Source organism: Aythya fuligula, chromosome 23, assembly GCF_009819795.1.
Source record: "Aythya fuligula isolate bAytFul2 chromosome 23, bAytFul2.pri, whole genome shotgun sequence".
Taxonomy (NCBI): domain Eukaryota; kingdom Metazoa; phylum Chordata; class Aves; order Anseriformes; family Anatidae; genus Aythya; species Aythya fuligula.
In genome coordinates this window covers 4,352,995-4,376,058 of record NC_045581.1, presented here as the reverse complement: position 1 = coordinate 4,376,058, position 23,064 = coordinate 4,352,995, and the positions used below count along the sequence as shown (strand labels likewise).

Below are 23,064 nucleotides of genomic sequence, written 5' to 3'. Positions count from 1 at the left end.
TGGGCGCCGCCCGCCGCTCGCCGCCCGCTGTAAGCGAGGAGAACGGGGCCGCCTCTCCTCCCCCACCCCCCTAGAGCCCCGTAGCCGCCTGTGCTGTGCTCAGTGGTGTTTTTCTTTTCCTTTCTCGCTCCCCAGGAACCCGCCCCGGGCGGCGGGAGGGCTCTGCCTGCGGAGGAGGAGGAGAAAGAGGAGGCCGACCCCTGAAATGCCTTGAAGGGACTGCGCTCTGTCTGCTCGGGGGGATTTCTCCGAGAGTTTGTCTTCGTACAGGGTCTGGGATGTGAGCACAGCTGTGCAAGCACAACTAAGAGGGACTAAGGATTTATTTTTTTTTTTAATCTAAAGGCTCCAAAACTTTCTACATAGTGCCAGGAATAAAGAATAATAATACAACTCTATTATAAAGTCAGGGAATGTAGCTTATTCCCCCAGTTGTGGCCTTGGAATTTGCTTTCTTGTCTTGCACTGATATAATATCTTGCTCGATTTGCACTTAAAGCAAGATTGGGGGTTGTTATCAGATGCCCTGCCTAAGAAGAGGCTGGCTGCTGCTCATGTGGAGGCCATAGATCTTCTAAACAGATTGTGCTAGTTTGTCTCAAGTGTTGACTCTTTCCCTGAGTCCACTGTTAACAGGATCAGGAACAGTTAATGACTAACTTGATGTTAGAAGCATGAAAGCTGTGAATTGTTCTGTGGGCAGTGACCCCGATATTGCTGATAATGGGGCTCCTGAAGTAAAAGATGTGTGAGCTGAGGTGCATGAACCAGCCACAGGTTGCTGCATTCATAGGTTTGCAGCTGCCTTTCACCTGCATTTTTTGCACAGGAATGTTTTGCTGCCCTGAAGCCTGCTTCATGCAGTCTGTGTTCCTTGTAGCTGGTAACATCCTCTGAGTTCCCACTGTATTTATTGCAAAGTGCTTAACAACTAACACCTTCCACTCAAGGATGCTAAAGCTGCCATCTGGACCAGAGGAGTCTCGTTTTTTCTCATCTGTACATCTTCAAATGGTTTGTGTTGTATTTATGTTTGCCATAAATTATAAGCCCTGCCTCGAGCACAGCTGCTGATTGCAGGGAAGGGGCTACACAGGAGCTTGCCATTAGCAGAAATGAGCAATTTGTAGATTCACAACAGCTGCTCTAACTCTGAGCCATCCCTGACTGAACTGAGGTTATGAAGTTTGTTCCTGAATGCTGCTGGTGGGGAAAGGCAGGAACTGACTGGGTTAAATGCTGTTGTCTGTCAGAATGTGGAAATCACTTCGTGTCCCGATCCTCTCTCTGAGCATTGTGCTCACACTCATCTCCCAAACAACGGATCAGTGCCCTGAGGAAAGACTATCGTAACACAATGTTTAAATAAGCATTTAATTAGGATTCCATTAGTATTAATATTGCTTTCAATTCCAAAAAAGTTAATTTCCACTTCTTTGTAGATATTTCAAAGTACAATATTAACTTCATACAAAATGAGCAATTAAGCAAACACCATTATTTCACATTTTACATTCTTCAAAAAATACAAATTCATATTTACTCTTTTTTTTTTTTTTGGGTTTTGGAGATGCTCTTCCTTTGGAAGTACTGTACCTGTAACTAACATCTTCACATTGCTCAATGTAAGCACATTTGTTCCCATGTTTCAGAGTTAAATAAATTCCTTTAATACCATAAACACATTCTTGAAAAACTGGGGTTCGTTTCTTTTCTCATCTCCAAGACCATTGCCCAGCTCCCCGCACGTGTCAAACAAAACGAAAGCAGTGAACAGACAGCCTAAGGTTCTCCTGGACTCCCTGGTCTGACAGTTCTGCAGATGTCGATGCCGAGGACGACTTCAATAACCCGCCAGGCCTGAGGTTAGCGCGGCCCTGCCCGCCTCGCTGATGCTAGTCAGTGTGAAATGGAACAGCAACTGCAACTCTCTCTCTCCAAAACAAGGGTCAGACAGACAGCTCTGGTTCAAAAAGCAAGTGGAAGAGGACACAAAGCTACGCAGCGAGAAACACCAGCTACTGTCAGCTACGGTACTGCAAAAACATACCCTTGGTTTTGCTGAAAAAGATCGTATGAAAAAAATTTCTTGTAAGAAAAAAGTAGAAACTGCATTTATTTGAGAAAGTGTACGCTGCATAATGAACCAAATTTTGGCCAGCTTGCACACCACCAAAAGCATGGTGTGGGATTTTTAAACTAGTTCCAAGAACACACACACTTAGACTATGTACACTACTACATAAATATCCAGTTTAATTTGCATTTCTCAGTGCAGACACAGAATCCAACTTCTAGAACATCGGATATATATCGAGACAAGACGCAAAAAAGTTAAAAGTTCAGCCCTGTCCATGAGTATCAACTACAGTTAACATTTATAAAAACTTGCCATTGTTTCCAAAATATGGTAAGGAGAAAATAGTATACCAATTAAAAACTAGGCAATCAGAAATTTGTAGGGTTTCTTCCAGACATGCTTTTTTTGTTTGTTTGTTTGTTTTTTGCCTTAGGTCCAATTCAACTCTCACAATTCTGTCCAGCTAGCTCAGATTACTAACGCCAAGGACTTTCCCCTCGTAGATCTTAACGCATTTTACAGAGAAAGGTTTCAACTTCCTTGTTTTACAGGGAGGAAACTGAGGCACGGAGAGGTTAAGTGTCTTGCCCGAGGTCGCGGAGCCAGCCAGCAGCAGGACGAGGATCCCGACACCGAGGTTCCCCTCTGCTCTACGTCCCGGCCCTGGCTGCCAGCTGTTTCCAACCCCCACCCATCAGCAATAGCTCTTCATCTCCAATCAACCCCAAGGTCAATTACGCCCTAACGAATTTCCCCCAGCAGCTCCACAACCAGCAGGCCACTCGTTAATTGGTTCTCCGAGCCGCATTTCTAATCGGTGCAGGAAGAGTACTGTAAACAGTTCAGCAATGTTGCTGCAGTTGCAAAAAAACAAGATCTGGGATGACTGCGGCAGTGCCATCCTCCGTGAAGTAAGGCAGAGAACAGGACATCAAAAACGATCTCGTGAAGACAAATTGTAAAGGTGCAACATGCCTGCTCCAGAACAGCTCGTCACTTCTGTGTCACTTTGGGGGAGAGGGGAGGACGAGGGAGAAGGGAGGAGGCAAGGAACGGGGTCGGAGGCGAGGAACGGGGTCAGGGGAAGGTACTAATTCCCTACAGAAGTGACAAGCAGCTCCCCAGAAAGCGTGAGAGAAAAGGCCTGCTAAAGCACAGTGCTCTCAGTGGGATATTTGCATAGATTGGACGTTTGCTAATGATGCATAATTTCTCTCGGGTACAGACAGGGTAGGGCAACACGTCACCGAGCTCGTCACTAAACACACTCCATCAGACAGACACAGACAGACCGACCACGCGGGACAATGATCTTTAGCTACAAGTATTGCACCAAGTTAAGTGCTCATCTTTGCACACCCCTGTTAACTTTTACTCAGAGCAAAAATAAACTTTGTGAAAGTATATACAAAAGAAATTGCAGCAATTGGGTTAAAGATAAAATAACCTAAAGTGCATTTTAGATACCAGTATGAGGTTCTGCGAACTAGTCTTTCAGGACACAGTTAGCATTACAGAAGTGCCCAATTCGTACTTTGTTCTAAATAATTCAGTACCAGCATTGGAACAGTGCTGATTTTTCGTTCCTCTACCAACTATGAGCATGAAAAGCAACTTCTACAGCCTTCAGCTTCATGCCAGGTTTGCTTGCTTGGGTCGCTGCTTGGCTGCTACAGCTACCGACGGTGGTAATTAGACCCCTTCGGCACATTTAAGCCCCTGCACCCATCTAGAAAGTCTAAGGAACCAAGTAAATCCCCACAGGCCACCGAAGAGCAAATCCTTTAACACAGAACGACCCAGAGCAGCTCTGCTCTCTGACTGATCATGAAAGGGATTTGGGAAATGCAAATTTCGCAGACGGAGGGCACGCTGATCTCAGAGGCTCTAGTACACTAGCAGAACGCGCCCCTTTCCGGGAATCCAACATCTTACCAGATCTGCAACGGTAGAAACTCCATTCCTTACTAAAAATTGTATTGTGAATATGTGAAATGCCTGGGCAACGGGGGAAGAAGGGCAGAAAGCTCCCTGGCACCAAGGATCTCAGGGTTTTGCTGTGACCGATGCCTCCCCTTGCCAGCTGCTCACGCACCTCCTCCCAGCCGAGCGTGTTAATGACCACCCCAGCAGCACAGCGATCACACGGTGCTGGGGATAACACAAGCAGCCGTGTGGGGCACACGCAGCGTGGAACACTCGGGCAAACAGACCGACAGTTAAACAGCAGCACACAGCTCTACGACGCAACGGGCGGGCCGCACAGCTCGTGGCAGAGCAGGCTCTGCGCTCACAGAATCACGCCGCTTGGCTCGTGACAAGCTCTAATTAGTTTTGCCTAAATTGCAGCCTGACACGCACACGAGAGGGTAACTGCACACCCAAAGCACCTAGAAGTCAGCATGAAGCTGGAACACGTTGCTTTTCCTAAAACAACGACAGGACACAGTAGCTGTGAAGAGAAAGCAGCAGAGGGGTTAACCTCTAATCTCCACTCAGAAAGGATCTAAGCAGCATCCTACTGCTGCTAATTACCACACCTCCAAATTAGCTTCCAATTTCAAAGCCTTTGGTAGATGTTTGACTGATTTCTACCACAAAGGAGTTTCTGAAGATGCTATCTGGCCTAATCACCGAGTTTTAGGTGAACTAAGTCACAAGTAGCAAGACTAGCGAGGAAAAATGCTTCCCTGAAGGCTGGAAAGGCTCGGGAGAGGTTGCCAAACCCCCCAGCTGTCACATTTCGGGGCACATCTGGTACCCTTGTCCCCCTCAGAGAACACCCCACGACTCCAGGGGAACCTATGTGCTCCTGCATTAGCAGACTCTCTCACACACACACACGCACGCACGTCCACGCACCCTCAAACACCGCGATGCCAAGGGAAGGCAGGAGGCCACTCGGTGGCCTCTGCCCCCTGGTGAAGCCCCACGCACACCCCAGGCGCCTCTCACGCTCCTTCAAGGCCAAGCTCTACACGAGGGAACCGGAGGACACTCATCCGTGGGCAGACAGCCCCAGCCACGCAGGCTTGAGGCTGTTTTTTTCTGTGTTCAAAGCAGTTTCTTGCTGCCATGCAACCGAACTGCATCACAAAATGATACTGTAGGGGGAAAAAAAAAGAGAAAAAAAAAAAACAGAGGGCCACCACCACACTGTCCTCAAGGGTTACCATGACTGGAACAAAACATCAAATGCTTTGTCAATCCGCAGTTTATGGACGCAGACCTTATTGCTGCAGGACCCACATCCCCTCCGTGATGGGCTGCACAGCACCGCGGCTGAGCCAACGCTCAGAGAGGAAACACAATCAGCGCGTTTCCAGTTCAGTTGATGCCCCTAAGCTCGTCACTGCAATTAGCAAAACCCCAAGCGCTCTGCCCTAGTCGAGTGGCACGACACGCAGCACAGCCTCTCCTCCCTCACGCTCACCCTAGTGGCACAACCCTAGCTTCACCCTTCGGCGCTTAAAAAGTGGAAAGGAAATGTCGGAGAGGTGAGAAGCCAGCCCCCTTCAGCCCGCTTCCATCTGTGCTGTGGCAGTGCATTTGCAAGGGAATCGAAAGAGAGATAGCTGAAGCCACTGTTTCGGCTAAAACCGTGACAGTGACGTTGGTAAGGCTACACAGAGCATGTCACCAGAGGGTTAAAAACCTCCAAATCCTCAGGGATCCTGGGGAGGTCTGGCTGCATTCCTACGATTCTGTCCCCAGCAGGTGCAGAGAGCAGCTTTGATCAAATAGGAGCAAAGAGCAGTGAAAGATCTCTATCCACTAGGAGACTGCATTCCTAAATTTAGTGCACAGAGACACTCCACGTTAATTGGCTTACAGTCGTTATCTTTGTATCTCACTAATAACAACACTGTAAACTGAATAAAGACTATTTAATATTCTTTCCTTTAACACAAAAAGACTGACAGGCAAAGCCATAAAGATGGATAAAACACTATAAAATTACATCTTTTAAAATAATGCAGCATAAATAAACCATTTAGAATGAGACTGCATTTATTGCAACATTACAGGCTTTTTGGTGGAAGGGGGGTTTGTGTTTTATTTACCCTGAGTAGGTTAGAATATAGACTTTCAGTTTGATATGAAAAACTACTATGTCGTGTAACATCTTTTAGTCAAGAAATAGCCCCGTGCACAAAAGCTGGCATTGCAGTAGGTTGGAGGCAGATTCAGGCAGAAATCAAATAGCTTAACAGAAAGGAGGAAGCGTTTCTGGACAACTGAAGGATAAACTCACTGAATTCAAACGGAATTTGCGGCAAATCGTTCTGGAAATTTTCCTAGGTTTGTTCTTGACAAAAGATGATAGTAACCAGCAAAGGCACCATGCTCCTGATTAAACAGTCAGAGGGCTTGTTTAAGAGGATGACTTGTTTCTGAACAGAGCCAAGTAAATCAAAAGAGCAGCAGACACCGATCTGACTACGTCTGGAACTCACTGCATCCTTCAAAGAGAGGCAAAGGAAACAGACCCGTGAGTCTGAGCGAGCAGGGGCTCCGATTGCGTTTCCGTGTTGTGAAGCAGTGTACCTGCCAACACATCTCAAGTCCTAATGAAATTAGATGAACAGATCTATCAGGAGCACAAGCACCCTGTGCTCTGCTGAAATAAGCTCCCCAAAAATGTCTGTAGGCTTTAGTAATTGCGTTAGTACAATGCAAATCCAGGCATCACCTCCCAACACAGTGATGTGACAATCACATTCCAAAAAAATTGCAGATAAATCACCTTCTACTACAATAAAACCATTTTCTGCTACAGCAATTTCCTTTCCCGGGCTCCCCTTATAGTGCATGGTTAGTATCAGACACAAGAGACAAAAGAAAATTATAGACCCAAGGAGTTGTAACAAAGACCCACTCGCTGCCAGTACCTTAAATTCCAAACATAAGTGATGTGCAATTGGAGACAAACTAACCCCCCTTTTTCTTTTTAAAATCTTTTTGCACACGAGTAACCTTAACTTCCGTGTTCACATATGACAAGCAAAAGTGACAGACAGTGCAGCCAAAACAGTTCATATATAACTTAGCTTTTTTTTTTTTTTTTGACTTTTCTTTTTTTTTTAGATAGATTCTCAAAGATGGATGTACCTGGGATGTGACTAAGATGACATCTGTGAAGCAGAAATAAGCCACAAAACTTCCAGAGAGGAAGGAAAAAGAATCGATCCTTCAGTTTCTGCTTCTAAGGAGAAGGGTTTTACCCTCCAGGTGCAAAAGAAAATCTGGAACATCTTCATTTAGAGAAGCTGCTATTCAAACCAATTTCTTCCTCACCCTGCAGTAGTGCTTCAATTGGAATTATATTGGATGGGGTTTCAGGGCTTTGGAGGGACAGGTAGTCCGATACATCCATGGCACTTAACGTTTCAGTCTGCGAGTCTGAAGGGGTAACTATCTGACTGCTCTGCCCACACGAAGGAGAAGGGGAAGAGGAAGGAAAGGTCTGAGGCTGCAGCTGGGGAGCTGGCTGCTCCGAAGCTTTCGTTTCAGGTGAGGGACATTCCTTCTTACTGGTGGCTTTGTCCTTGGCAGAGTCTCGGCAGGCACACTGACACTGGCAGGCCTCCTCCTGCTTTATAATGATGACAGGAACGCTGAGACCAATCTGCTGAACGGGGCTTCCTGAAGGGGAAACAGAGTTCAAGACACACATAACCAAAGTGCGTAATTCCACCACGGGGAGAGACAAATCACTGTTAGATTTGATCGTATGCACCTTGCAGAAGAGATTACACACTGTTTTTTCAAGCACAACGAATACCCCTAGCAGATGATAAATAAATAAATTAGAGGTGCTCTCTCCTGATGAGCAGCCTGTACAGGTTGAACCCAGACTTAAGAAGCCCGGTCTAAAGAGATCTTACCTATTTTTGACTATGATTGATTCAGATTTGCAATATAATAATACTGTACAGAAAGCACATTGTAGAACAGAACGTCTATGGCTGTGTATCATTTAGATGAATCTTGCAGATAGTACTTACCAAAAACAATTGCTGAAGAACTGATTAAGTTTACCACTTTACTGCCCATTTAATGTCTTCATTTAAAAGAACAGAACACAAATTACGTCCTTGCATTTGTCTTTTGTTCTTCTACATATGTTCCATTAAAACATCATTCTACTTTTATGAAATACTTATTTTTATACAGCACATCTTTTTATAAATCCTAGATCTAATTTATGGTTATCTTACAAGTTGTTAGAAAAAATACTACAAGACAGATCTCAGCACAAAGCCATAAGTCTACTGATTGCACTTAAAACCTCAGGAAGATTTGAAAAATTGAACAATTTTCTTCAAGAGTTCTGCAAGCAATCAAATCACCACAAATCCTGGTTAAGATAACACTGCTGCAAACAAGCAAAGAGGGAAAAGAAGGTTCTGTGTTGAACATGCTTACCTGTGTTGCCAGCTACTGGTAATGCAGTGGTAAAAAAAACCTTTTCTACTACTTTCGGAACTTGTGGCTTAAAGGAAAAAAAAAAGAAAAAGAGAGCATGAGATGATTCGAAACAAATTTCTACTGTTCAACCTCCAAACAGCTGCAAGCAAAAGAAACATAAATATACGCTTTCCAAAGAGAACACGCGGGGAAACTAATAAAAAAATTAGCATTTGGTTTGGTTCCCTGCTATGTTCTGGCTATTCCGAAACTAAGAGTAATATTTCAGTAGTCCTAAAGATGGGGAGTAATCTCCCTTTGCACTACGTGCCTGTTATCACAGCTTGTTTTGACAGCTGAATGACTGAATTCTTAAAAAAATTGCCGTGCTTGCTCATACTGCTTGTACTTGCAGCCTTTCATTCTTACTTATTTGCAACTGACAAAACCTAAAGTTGATAAAACACAGTCTTCAATATCCAGATTTAATGGAGAACCAGAAACATCCCATTTTCCCAGAAAACGTATTATCTTTATGAGGCTGCATTACAAAGAGACAGAGATTACAAAATGTCTGAATGCTGAAATTTTACAGTGTCTTTTGTACTTGTCAAAAGGAATAGAATAAAAAACATATTCTCAGGCCATATGGTGCAGTGTCCTGGATAAACCAGGTTGCTATCTTCTGTGAGAAGTTTGTCACTTGGGAAAAGAAGGAGAAAACAAGATTTCTATGCCCTTGGGATTTCTCTGCCTCTATTCTCTATTTATTTCTCTATTTTAGGGGCTGCATTGTTGACGTTCTTATCAATATTAATACAATAAGCTTTATATAATACTGCATCCTGGTTTGGATCTTACAATTCCAGGTTTGATCCCCTTTTTTTTTCCCAAGGGGAAAGACTCTATGAGGAACAGGGATGGTTCAAGCTGTTTCAAAGCTAAACTAGATATACTAACCATTTGTTCTTGGCTTTGTGGAGAACCAGTGGCACCATTTAATATCCATTGCAAGTTTTGCTCTCCCATGACAATGCTGGACTGTAGAATAGCGGTGCTTTGAGAAGGAGTAATTGTTATAGTTGGATTACTGGTCAGAACAGAGTTCGCACCAACAGGCACAGTCTGAACCACAGCTGGCAGGGGTTCAGTGGCACTTGGTGCTGTCGGGGCAGGAGCCCCAGCAACCACTGAAAGTCCTTGTACAACGGGCTGCGGTGGTGTCTGAGTGTGCTGCAGGAAGTCTTGGTGACTGGCTGGAAACTGTGTGCTGTGAGGAACAGGCACTTCTGGGGATTGTAAAACAGTTGCAGGATTTCCAAATGCAGCTTGCTGTGAGCTGGTTCCTATGGAGGGAGCAGCGGGTGCTGCTGAGGCTTGTAGTGCTGAATGCGAAGGCTCAGAGATGCCAAGCTGCAGTACGAGTGGAAGAGACAACGATGCTGAATCTCCTGCAGAAGGCGGAACAGCAGTGACTGAGTCTGCATGACCATTAAAAGCTTCAATCAAGGCAGCTGCCAAAAGAAACAAAGAAAATATATAAATACGTCAGTTGTCATAATGTCTGAATAAACAACCTTTTCAATAAACTTATCAGCTAGCTAATAGATTTTTGCTCAATAAAGCACTACCACTTTGAGCTCAAAAACATACAATACTAGGCAATGAAATCTAAAAGTAGGTCCAAATTCAGGAAGCTGATAACACTGATTGATACACATTAGCTGATCAATCCCCTCAGCCCTCTCTCCAAAGCATCAGCAGGCTCATGCAGCTCCATCAAGAGAGGAAGTTCAAAGATAACACAGACATGAAGTTCAAGAACATCACTGTACAACAGCCTGTGTAAATACATGGTCAGTTCCCTTGTCACTGCCCAAGTGTTACACCATCCGTGAATGTATTTCAACACAAAAATATTTCAACACTGAAGCTGAAGTTGTCGGTTTGCTACTTAAACTTATGTGGGGCAGTAGTTTTCAGTCTGAGTTGCTGATTCAAACACTTGCACGCAGAGAGGGAAAACTGTCAAAAAACTCTCTCTTAAAATAGTGCAGAAACAATTTGTACCTGTCTGCTTAGAGTCTTCCTGATTTGTGGTATGATCTGGGCTCTGAAACATCGACTCAAAGATACTTGCTGGTGAGATTGTGCTCAGGTCTTGTCCATGTGTCTGGCAAATAGAAAAGACAGGAAGATATCAGATAACATTCCATCTCAGGTCTCCATAAACTTTGCACGAATCCCAGGCAGCCAACATATCAACGTCAGAAACACATGCCCAGTTAACCAGCCACCTTCAGGAAAGGTACATAGTTCATGTACCTAGCATAAAATGTAAAATGACACTTAGTTTTTATTACCCAAAATAAAATTTACCAACATAATGAGCAAATCCTTACAAAAATAAGCAAAGCCTTTAAAAGTCAAATACATTCTTCTCATTTATACTTTGTTCAACATTTATTTACTGTAATACTCTACTAGAAACTGAAACAGACATTAATTTGGTCTTGTTTTTTTTTTGCAAAACCTCTTCTGGAGCACAAATAAAATAACTCTGCTTAGACTATATTCTGAACTATGCACTGCTGTCACCCACACTGCTATCAGAACAGAATATATTAAAAACCTGCATGCTGCTTCCATGTTGAAGCACAAAATAAGGACATACTCTCATCAGCATATAATTTTCCTCCATGTAAAATTTAAGCTCAGTCAACAGTTAACTGCAAGCAAGAACAGCATTATGGTAAAATCAGATGCTGAGCTTTTAAAACAGCTTGATTTAATCACTGCGTATTTTGGAAGAAAATCCATCTCTTTCACTTGGCTATTCTGCTGTTAGACATCAGAGCCATTGCAAAAAATAAGCCAAAGCTCTGTGCTGAAAGTGCCAGTAAAGTGCAATTGCTTCCTGAACAGGCTCTTCAAGTACTTACAAGTTTATTCACAGATGTGTTTGTGAAAAGATGCAATCTATTTAAACGACACCTGGCAGCTAATATTTAATAACCTAATTAGGTGACTGTGTCACTCAACAGATTACTCTACACAAGTGACCCAACTTAATACCTAAAACCAAAATCTAAACAGGAAAGACCAGGGAACAAATCCAAACAGTGGGGATGAAGATGGTTTAAACATGTCCTACTAGTTCTGTTGCAGAATAAGTTTTTCCTTTTCAGTAATAAAGATCTTACTCAGCTGTATAAAAACAATAGCTTGCTTTAATATTTGCTTATCTGTATTCCTGTCTGAAGCCTTCAAGAAGCGAGCTTGCCATGCTTAGTCTGGACATGTATAAATTCCCCCACTGAAGCACAAGAAACATGCTGGATAGTGTATCAGCTAGCTACCTGTTTCATTCACTGTTCAGCCAGCTCTAATCCTACAGCTCAGAGCTGATCATAGCTACATCTCTGGCATATATTGGGTAGTACCATAATATCTAATTTGTATACACTATTCACTTCAAGCTGATTCATTTTGACCAAATGTTATTTTCATATTGAAAATGAATGCTAGAGTTATTTTATTTTGTGACACAATATGTCTCTTCCACTAGCGAAAGGGAAGTCTAAAGGAGAGCATGCTGGAGCAAGTGAAACAGAAGCAACCAGTCATACGTATCTAATCTGTGTTCCACTCAACAGGACAGATACATTGCTAGGAAAAAACAAAACTCAAATTATGGGTGAGGCAATCCAGGGACAGTAACTCACTAGATTAGAGTTCTCCCGTAGTTCTGAATCTGTTGATATGAGGCTTAAGTCACTCAGACAGAGCGAGTGGCTTGTATCCTGTAAAGAAGAAAAGAAATGGGGTTAAATATTAAACAATAGTGGCAGAAATGTTTCTAATTACTTTTTAAAGTTCATACAATATAAGCAGAGCTATTCTGTCTACACAGATTTTTTGTTTTGTTTTGTTTTTACCTATGGATGACCCGAGTCTCAGTTCTAAAATCTAAGGAACAATATTGCTAAGCAAAACATATTTAGCTGCTCTCAAGGATCTTAACATCTCCCACATTGCTTTGCAAAAAAATTAAGCAACCTAGAACTCCAAATTAGCATATGAGCAAAGCAGCCTGTAGAATATAAAAATTCATGTCATTAACAGTTAGTGTTTATTTTACTTCACACACATATTACGAAGTGTTGAGTGAAATATTAGAATCTACAGGGAATAACTTGATAATGTATACAACTGCCTATATGCTTGTGCCAGTACTTGCTAGTCATCCAAGCAGCAGCAGCTAATTTTAATGTGATTAAAATGAATACACAAACTTAGACGTGCTTTTCTAAATAAAACTTCGTAACCACATGCCATGCTACAAGTTTCAGAAATGCTGATGCCACTCTTTATTATCAGTGTGCTGTGAACACAGCCTATGAAAAGAAAGTCTACACTTCCACCTTGAATGCCAGCAATTTCAGAATTGAAATTGAATTTTCAGTTCAAAAAATAAAGGCCACCACCAGTGACTTCATGGGAGATAGGCATCGATTAGTTATAATTTCTTTTGAAAATCTCAGCCTTAAATGTTACACCTTTAAAACAAGTTACAGATCAAATAATTTTTTTCACCAAAGGAAGGTTTTGTCTCTACCTAAACCAGAAGCATTAGGAAGAAGAGCTACTAACCTCAGACACATTGTTATTGGGAAGTGCATTATAGGAATGTCCTTTCTCATGACCTTTCATGTGACTCTTGAGACTATACTGTGTACTGAAAGTCTTCTCACAGCCATTACTGGGACAGAAGAAAGGTTTCTCCCCTATAGGCAGCAAAAACCGGACATAACAAACATACAAGCTTACATAAGATACTTTTAAAGCACATAGAATAGCAGTAGTATTTTATACAAACACGGTTGTTTTTCTCCAACACAACTTGTTATTACAAAAAGTGAAACCTTAGCATAAGTTAAGTATATTCAAACTCTTTCTGCACCAGAGCACATCTTGATAGGAAAAAGAAGTACCTTGGTTTCTGTACAAATTGCTACTTACAGCCAAACCAGCAGCACCAACGGCTAACTGAAAGAGCAGTTCCTTAACTTGCTATCACAATGGCCCTATTCAAAAGACTGGGTCCCACCTTATAAACAGTCTTAATAATACTCTGCAAAACAGTAGGTAATTACTATACGACATGTTGGAACTTGTATGAATAGATTTGAGAGTCGCTATAATGCCACATAACACATTCGTCATTCTTGGAAAGAGGCTTGTAAATAAAAGGTTCCATTTTATCAAGTGAACTGACACAAGAACAGAATGCTTAATTTCTGTGCATCACTACTGAGACATCTGTGAAACACGCTGATGAAATTCAAGACCTGTCAGGCATAAATGGAAGTGACTTTTCTCTGTGGTTCAGCTTCTTTGTTCTCAGCAGAAACATGAGCTGAATTTTTTATTGTCCACCCATTTTTTCATGTTATCATGTGCTTGACACAGGTCATAGAGGAGAATCAGAATACATTCCTAGATATCTCCAGGAAAGAAGTGATTTATAGCTGACTCACTAAGTTACATCTATTTGCATAGCTGTATTTAAGAGTCCTGAATGTATTGCGTAACTTAAAAAATAAAATCAATGGTGCCAAGACTGATCTAGAAGAACCTTTCTTTTTTTTTATGAACTACATCTAAATGTAAAAAAAATAAATAAATACAGCACTGCCTGATAGGAAAAATGTGTAGTTAAATGTCCCTGCTAGGTTATTTTATATGCAAGTTTAAATACATATTGAGATTCTGAGAGTTAGTATAAACTGCACAGGCTCAATAAAATAAAATAAAATAAATCATTGGGACTTACCAGTATGTGTCCTAACATGTGTTTTGAGGTGGTGGCTTGCAGCAAAAGCCTTTCCACAGCCGTCATGCTCACACCTGAATCAGGGAAGAGTTAGAATCAGGCTCCTTTCATGCATTTGTTACAACCTCATGTCATGTTCATGTCACAGGACTCTGAAAGGGGGCCTGCCACCAGTCTCTGCTAGTACCAGGTACGTCCCTACAGCTGCTATGCATGCTGCACAGACTTATCTTAAAGAATAAAAACAATGGTACCAAGACTGATCTTAGAAGAACTTTTCCTTTTTTATGAACTGCATCTAAATGTAAAAAAAATAAACACCACAACACTGCCCAATAGGAAAAATGTGTAGTTAAACCTTGCTAGGTTATTCTATATGCAAGCAGAACTCTGAATGTGACTTTAAAAGTCAAGCATAACGTCGTCATTTGGGGTTGTGGGTGTCTCCTTCATGGAATAAACTCTGCATCACATCACACATACACCAATATGTTTTATAATCGTGCTTATCTTGCAATACACTTACGTCCAAAAAAATTCTCCTAGCTTGACTATTCCGGTCACTTGAAGACAGTTATTTCACCCACTTTTACAAATAACTAAGAGCACTCTAGAAGAAACATGCTCAAATGCTAGCCTTTTTTTTTAATGGGAATAATTTTTCATTAATGACAGTAATAGCTGCCATTTGGCACAGGTGATCCATTACAGAAGTTCTAGAGAAGCGAAAATTGCCACCCAGCAACCTACCGAAATGGCTTTTCTCCTGTGTGTGTTCGAATGTGCTTCCTCAGGTCACTGTGCGTTGTGAAGTATTTACTGCAGCCTTCTGATTCACAGTTAAATGTTTTCCCTGTGTGAAGCCTCTGATGTGCTTTCAACCTGAAAAGCATGCACAAAAAATCCCTTTTATGGTCTGTAGTACAAGCCAGCCCCTCTCTGAGGCAAGCAAGCCATTCATTTAAACGTGAGGACAGGATTAAAGCTTAATGGAAGTAATTGATATCATTCTCAAAGTCCTCACACAAATCTTAGAATTCCTTGTTTTTGTGCAGCATCTGCAATACTACCATAAAATAAACAAACTATTTTATTACAAGTTCATCATCCTGGATGGTTATACCATCTTGGTATGGCTTTTTCACTTTTTGTGGAGTTTTTATTTGCATCTGTACTTGGAAAAATAATAATTGTATTCAGACACAAACAACAAGTAGATGTAACTTGCAAAAAGAGCAGCAGCCACGTCTACATGAAACACGCAGAGAATCCCTACCTATACAGTGTATTGAATGCCTTTTCACAGCCCTGCACATCACATTCAAACGGCTTTTCCTTAGTGTGCACTCGAACGTGGATTTTGAGGCTGTAGGAGGTAAGAAAGGCTTTGCCACAGCCTTCTTGATTGCAGACAAAGGTGTATTCCCCACGGTGTGTCTTTTGGTGAGTGCGCAGGTTTCCGGCAGTGCTATAGGTGCGCGGACAGCCCTCGAAGGTGCACTGGTATCTCTTAACCTGGGAGACAAAATATTGTATGCTTAATTTTTAAGCATTTCTAGAATCCAGGCAGGGTAGAACGCCAGTTAAACATCAAAGACGATGCGATAGATTCTGACTTCAAAGGCAAAAGGGGGGAGGGAGGGGGGAATTGCAGTTTAATCATCAGACTAATTAATACATCTGCTGTACTATGCGAAGAAGAGTGGCACACGTCGGAAAGCAGGCTGACCTTAGAGAACAATAGGAAACTAATAGAAGAGGGGGGAAAAAAGGGAAAAAAATAATTCAAAATACATCTAGTTAGAAATCAATAGCTGAAAAGAACCCTAATAGGCTAGCAAACCACCTGTATTTCACTCCAGTGCTTACAGCAGAGCTCCTATTAATGGCTGAAGATAAAGGAAGATGAACCTTAACACCCTGAACGAGAACCACAGTTTCCAAAATCTCCTACAGCCTCCATCAGACCATTTATTACTTAATTTTATCTCAAAGGCAGCCTTCGTTGCGCTTTGTTCTTCTCTTCTGCTTTGACTTAACCAGTAAACAGCTGAAGTGCAGGGACTCAGGCAACGTGCTTTCCATCACAGGTCAGCGTCACTGATTCTCAGCCAGCGATCTCCATCACCAGGCAGCAGTTTCGTACTGGACTAGGTCTGACAGTCTTCCCAGCCTCTACTACAGGCAGAAAAAAGACCACGGAAGAAGCTTCCTGTGTGCAAGTCATAACGCTTAATTAAATCTCAGTCTCTCTTGTGAAGTAGAAGGAATAAGCCATCTGATATGCTCGAATAATCTCCCTCCAACATTAATTATCAGACTGACGGCTTTCATTTGACTGCTGCCATTGAGAAACCTTAACATCTAAAAGTAATTACAGAGCCCAGGAGAGGAGTTGATGGCTGACAGGCAAGCAGCAGAAGAGCATTCCAAACGATGTCGAGTCTGAAACGTTTAAAAAGGCGATGCAAAGTCACAAGAGAGGAGCAGAAACTTGCAGATCTGGTAGTGTAATGAGTAGACAGGAGGAAAATCTAGCAGGACAGTCAGCAATCCTCTTTTCCAAGGTACAACCTGACAGTACCCAGTATTGCTGCATAGACGAGGCTACAGACCGTCTTTAAAAAAAATTAACAGATACTGAATTGTGGGTTGATACCGGGAGAAGTGGATGAGCCTGTACATGACACATAAACAAGGGTTTCCACCCATCTCGTGTCTCAACAACTGTCCTTCACTTTTTGCTTTATATATACACCCATCAGAAAAACAACGTTTGAAACTCATTGTTTTATTACCACAGATGGGGGTATGAAAACAAACTAACACAGGACCCCTTGACCTGTGCTCAGGTAAGTTTAAAATCACTTTAGTTGTAGTCACACTCCTGTCAGAAATATCTGGCACTTCAGTGGGTGCCATAAGCAGCCAGACAGCAGAAGCACATCGTTCTTTTGTGCCTAGGAATTGAGTATTTGTTAATCCTTTCATAAAATAAGTAATTTGAGTAACGCTTTGTGTAATACCACATCAGTGAAGGAACAGACCCTCAGTAGGAGCAGTATGAGATCTCCAAATGACTCCACACCACACTGTTTTGCCCCAAACTCGTCTCCCATTCACGTTACACAATGTCATAAGAACAAGGAGAATGGAGGGGATCTGGGACACATTATATATGACGCTAGCAGTTGTTGGCACTGTTGAAGACTGCATCAGTGCTAGAGGGTCCGAAGGAAGGTCCAAAGTAGCAGCCCTTAGTGCTGTCAGGGGAGCCACACATGCTCAGCATTTCCTCTTATGAACGTGACTGCTAGATCCCAACGACGTGAGGACATCTAAATAGCCCTCCAGGAAGCAGCATGGCCAGATAGTGCCTCGGCATAAACACAAACACCAATTTTCACTGGGATTAAGGGCAGATAAATGAATAGTAACACCGACCTATTTTCCTTGTTTTGTAGGGTATGAAATTGTTAGGATGTGATTCAAGAAAGATTTATAAAACGTGAGTGGACAGGAGCTGCAAAATCTCTTGGGTAGTCTCGAGCTGTAGCCTCTTGTTGGTACCACATCTGCAGGCTGGCATTCACCTACACCTGCTTTTGATAAAACCTTGTTGTTCGGAGGACATTACAGCAGGTTACGTGTACAAGAATACAAATACCCGAACTATGACACTAGGAAGACCTGAGTAAATTAACTAGGAGCAGTTTTCATTCTGGGTAGCGCTGACTTGACTCCTACCTCATGAATATCTGATGCTAACAGCATATTGCTCACTGGAGGTGAGTTTTCCAAGCTTTAATATCAACACTCGTCTCACTACGTGATTAATCCAGGGCGAGACTTTCCTCCGAACTGGAGCCTCGAGCTGACAATTGCTCAGCCAAGCAGCTGCTCTCCGTGCTTCTCCAGTTGTGCATGACAGCTGACAAACATTATCCCCCAGAACTGTAGCCACCGTGAAAGACATTTAGCTATCACAAAACTCAACGGGGAGGAAAGGAGAGCTAAAGAAGTTACGTAGGATGCAGAAGAGAAAGAACAGGTTCAAACTAAGCTTTTTGCCATAGATGCAGAAAGAATATGGGTAACTGTCTCACAGTAAGGGACTTCCTAAAAACTAGAGCTCAGAAGTCTTACCAGACTAAAGACTTTCCTTTTTCAGAATACCATCTCCTTTCAATCCTTACTACGTTTCCATCTAGCACTGGATAAAGGATTTGGTTTCTTGCTTTGTTTTTTTAAAAGGGACACAGAAGAGGACCTACTGTACACTTAACTGCAAAAGCTTTAAATAATTAAAAAAAAAAAAAAGCCAGTGGAGACATGATTCAGTTTCTTCTGACACTGTGTTTGTTTCAAGAGTTTTCCTTTTATTTCTAAGGACACTAGCTACCTCAGCTGCTCTCCACACAGGAGAGGTGATGAACTCTTGGGAGAACACGTAATGAAGTGCTATGGTTGCACTCAGGACTTGACAGCCTACCACGAAATTCACAGGCTGGAGCTCAGCCTTTCTCCTCTGACCCAAGCTTTACTCTAAAGCATTCCACTTCCTACAGTTTTTCTAACCCAGAAATGCACGTGTGTGACTGCCCTGGCAGTGGTGTGCTGCACCAGAACCTGGTGTCAGCGTGGGCACCTACAACAGCACATGATGTTCTCCCACCCAAGGAAATTGAAAAGTTTTGGAGATGTTTGCATTCTTATCTAGTTGCTTTTAATAATACGAAGTGGTCTTGAGAGAAGGACAGTAATTTAACTGTAAAACAACCCACCCTCCAAATCAGCTGAAGTTGGTAACAAATATCTGGGCATTACAACAGTTACAAAATAATTAAAATTTGGTTGTGTGTTGCGGCTACCAAAACACAAGAGCACAGGCTGATAAAACACAGACACAAGGGCAGAAAACACATTTTATTAGATCAACGCGTGCGTGTTTTATCTTCAGGGGTCATCAGATTCAGCACGGTTTGTATCAGTACTGAGGGAAATGCTCCCCTTTGGAGTGTTAAGGCAGCTGCTGGGGAACATTTTACACAGCGCATTACAGGATATCTCATAGCAAAAGGGAAGCAACGCAGATGTGAGCTGCCTAAAAATCAGATGAGGAGTCTAAGAAACCTTCTGTGCATTTGCGTTTACGCCTAGACAGTGAGAGGAAGAGGAGGATATTTATTAATTAGTGATTAAGGATCTGGTCCCTGGCTGCTGATGCACTTCTCAAAGGAAGGTGGTGACAATTCCAGTTTAACAGCGGGACTATGGCAGAGGCCTTGCAGTCCCCCCCTTTTCTCAGAGACTAAATCTTTATTGCACGAACAGAAGCAATATTAAAACCACATTATAAGTGAATAAGACTTGTAGAGCAGCAAAGCATTTAATTCTCATCTCACATTAGGAACTTGAGCACATCACACGCGCCTTACATACAGAACGATGCAGATGCTGACCGCGAAGGGCTGGTGGTTCCAGCACTGGGAAGCTGGGAGCAGCGCCACACGCAAGCAACAACACAGAAACACGGCAGTGATAGAAACCACAGATGGCTGGGACACGGAGCACACAGAAATGGGTTGCTTTGGAGATAAAGGCCGGGGCTGTAGCACGTACACTTCTTGCAGAGGACAGCGTGCTACGCAGGAGATGCATCAGAGGGAAGCTGGAAGAGGCTTCATTAGGCTTAACGAAGCATTTGCCTTACAAGTAGGAGCTAATTGTCCAGTAATCAACAGGACTCGCAAGAGCTGAGCACATCACACTGACCAAAGGCCACTTAGGTTGCTGTTTGCCTTTATTTTCAGTTCTAGAGATTCCCCTTAAATTATATTTTTTCCTGTGTCAACACTGAACAAAAGCAAATCAATCAAACTGAAACAGAAGACTACAATCACGTGTATTTCCACCAGACAATTATGAGAGACGCGTATTGCAACACAAGGAAGTTGAAGGGATTAATGGAGTGTAACAATTTCCCTTCATAGGTCTCCAAGATTGACTTGAAAGTTTAGGACTTTAAAGCATTCCTCTCAATTGTTAGAGCTGCCTCAGATGTTTTGGAAGTACCCAAGAATCAGACTGCTGGCACTCAGAGCTGAGCCAAAGGCACAGGAGTATTAAAGCTTTTTTTCCTCCTGGCAACTTAACAAGCATCTGAAATAATGGAACTAAAAAGGGGTTTGACAAGACAGAAGAGATTCTGCTTCCTCAGGGCTTATTTCCACTTATTTCAAATTACGGCATAATTCCTTCCCCCAGCTAGAAAATTAAGCTAGGAGTTGGAAAATAAATTCAGATAAAGAACTTCACCAGGCAGTTCCAGGTCTTGCAAGCCTTTTAAAAAAGGGCAGGGTGAAGAAATAAAGCAGGCTAATCGCATGGGTAAAGTCATCACCACCAATTCAGCTAGCACACACTGTTCTCACACATTGCAGACTGCAAGCTGATCCTTCTACAAAAAGGAAAAGAAAATACTGGCATGACTGACACACCAAAATTAAACACTTCAGCAGCTAAGGAGGCAGGATTCAGCAGCTACAAATACGAATAATTGAGTAAAAGAAATTCCTTAGACTTAAATGGGTTTACAGAACAAACCTGGGTCCAGAATTTTGTGACTAATCGTGAAGCCGACCTCCCACAGCCACATTTCCTTGCTGCCGTGTGAGTGATAATCAAGGTTCCCTGCTAATCTAAATTATTCAGAGCATTCGAACCTAGCTTCCTTCCTAACAAGGGCTCATTTCTGCAATCCTCGCTCACACTATCAGTTACACATCAAGTCAATGCTTCTACCCCCAGTCCTAGCAGAGACACTTGAATAAATTTAACTCGAAACAAGGTCCAAAAAAGCAGCACTCAGTCGTTAAAAACGCCTTGGCATTGCAGGCAACATTGCATTGCTTTTGCACATAAGCAGTAAGCCAAGCTTTCACCACTCTGCATTCAGGCAGAATTCATCAGGGAAACGGAATTAAAAGGAGTTTCTATTTTAAATATATAAATTTGCTTCAGCCAGTACTCTGAAGTTTCTTCTCAGTTCCCCCGTGAGTGACACAGTAAAGCTATAAAGCAATTTTAAGTTTGGCACCTTCAGCTTCGTATTTTAGCTATTTGAAACAGGGCAGAATTTAAACAGCAATTTGGATGTGCTTTGCTCAGGAGCAGGGATCTCCACAGAATAACAGAGTTCACATTCTTTTTACGTGTCTCTGAACTCAGAAGATAGTTCTCCAACTAATAAAAGGCCACAAAAAAAAATCACACACACTACAAATGCAAATGGGTTTTTGTTGCCACATTCTCCTGTTATCTAGTGTGTCACCAGATATGAAGAAATACTTCCTGGCTGCTTCACAAGAGAGCAGCAGGGCATGAAAGCGAAAACTGATGACGTTTGCAGCTCTGCTGCTGATACACCAACCTGTGGGACACGGTCACGCCTACCTCCACGGGGCGCTACTGTCACTAACAGCAACAGCCCGTGTAAGGAAGTGACTGCAGAGAACTAACTAGACACGAACCTTTAAGAACAAGGGAATCTGCTGCCTGCCTCCTGGCAGAAACATGTTTTCAAAGCATTTGAGGTCACCAGCTAAAAACTACTCAAAACGAGAACAGAGTCTAGAAACGTTTTTGGCTACTTACTTCTTTAAGCTTGGTTTCTGGGCATTCAGACTGCAAAGTGAGTGTTGCTCCTTCGATATTTCGTGGCATAGGAGTCGAACCAGGATTTATCGTCAGGTGAATCTGATCCGGAGAAATTATATGTTGCACGTAACCCTGGGACATTCCTTCATGATCTGCTATTAAATGAAATCCTTCTTCATGACCCTCGGGTAAAAAAGGCAAGTGATCGCTACACTGTCCTTCATCCTCATCGTCCTCCAACACGCCGTGGTCCTGCTCTATGAGAACAGTCGTCCTGTCGTACACCGTCCCGGACGAGGAGGAGACCAGCCCGTTTTTAGCGGCGATAGTGGCGAACCTCATCCCGTTGTCCTCCCGGCTCAATTCCTCCTCCTCCGCCTCGCAGCACAGCGCGGTGCCCTCGGGGCTGTTCTCCCCCATGGCTCCCCCGCCGCTCACTGCGACATCCTCAGGCCGGGCCGCGACAGCTCATCTGCAACAGAGGAGCAGGACGGGGGGGGTCAGAAGGGGCCGGGCCAGGCCTCGAAACCCCCTCAGGGCCCCTCAGGGACCGCCGCGGGCGGCGGCACCGGGCCGCGGGCGGCTCCTCACGGATCCCCCCCCCGCCACCGCCGCCACCCCCGAACCTCGAGCGGCCGAGCCCCGCCGGGAGCCGCCCCCAGGGCTCTCACTGCGTTCTCCCTCCGCGCCCCAAGCTCCGGGGGCCGCCCCCCGCCGCCCCCCGGCCGCGCTCACCGAGCCCCCGGCAGCGGCGGCTCCTTCCCCGCCCCGGCGGCACCATGATTCCAGCGCACTCACTTCCGCTTCCGGCCGCGCGCGGCACGCCGGGAGCACCGCGCCCCGCCGCGGGGACTCGCGGGAAAGGGGGGAGAGGGGGGGGAGCCGCGCCCAGGCGCTCGGGCTCCGGGGGTGAAGGACCGGGGTTCGAGTCCCGAGCCCGGCAGCAGCGCCGCTGTGAGGTAGGGGCACACAGAGGTGTAGAGGCACAAAATGTCCCCAGTTGGACCCGCAAGGGTCACCGAGTCCAAGTCCTGTGTGCTTTGGGTTCCGAGGGACGTTAAAGCTCACCCAGCTCATA

General features: G+C 43.5%; 1 protein-coding gene across 1 annotated transcript; it reads right to left on the bottom strand.

Moving 5' to 3' along the window:
• Positions 1-1,562: 1,562 nt before the first annotated feature.
• MTF1 (metal regulatory transcription factor 1) lies at positions 1,563-22,770 on the bottom strand. Its single transcript, XM_032202305.1, has 11 exons — positions 22,722-22,770; positions 21,984-22,458; positions 15,604-15,842; positions 15,078-15,209; positions 14,328-14,401; positions 13,145-13,278; positions 12,217-12,294; positions 10,562-10,664; positions 9,452-10,005; positions 8,510-8,576; positions 1,563-7,726 (listed from the first exon to the last, which is right to left on the bottom strand). Exons 2-11 carry the CDS (start codon positions 22,404-22,406, stop codon positions 7,338-7,340), a joined length of 2,193 nt encoding a protein of 730 aa, XP_032058196.1. The 5' UTR covers positions 22,407-22,458; positions 22,722-22,770; the 3' UTR covers positions 1,563-7,337.
• Positions 22,771-23,064: the final 294 nt, after the last annotated feature.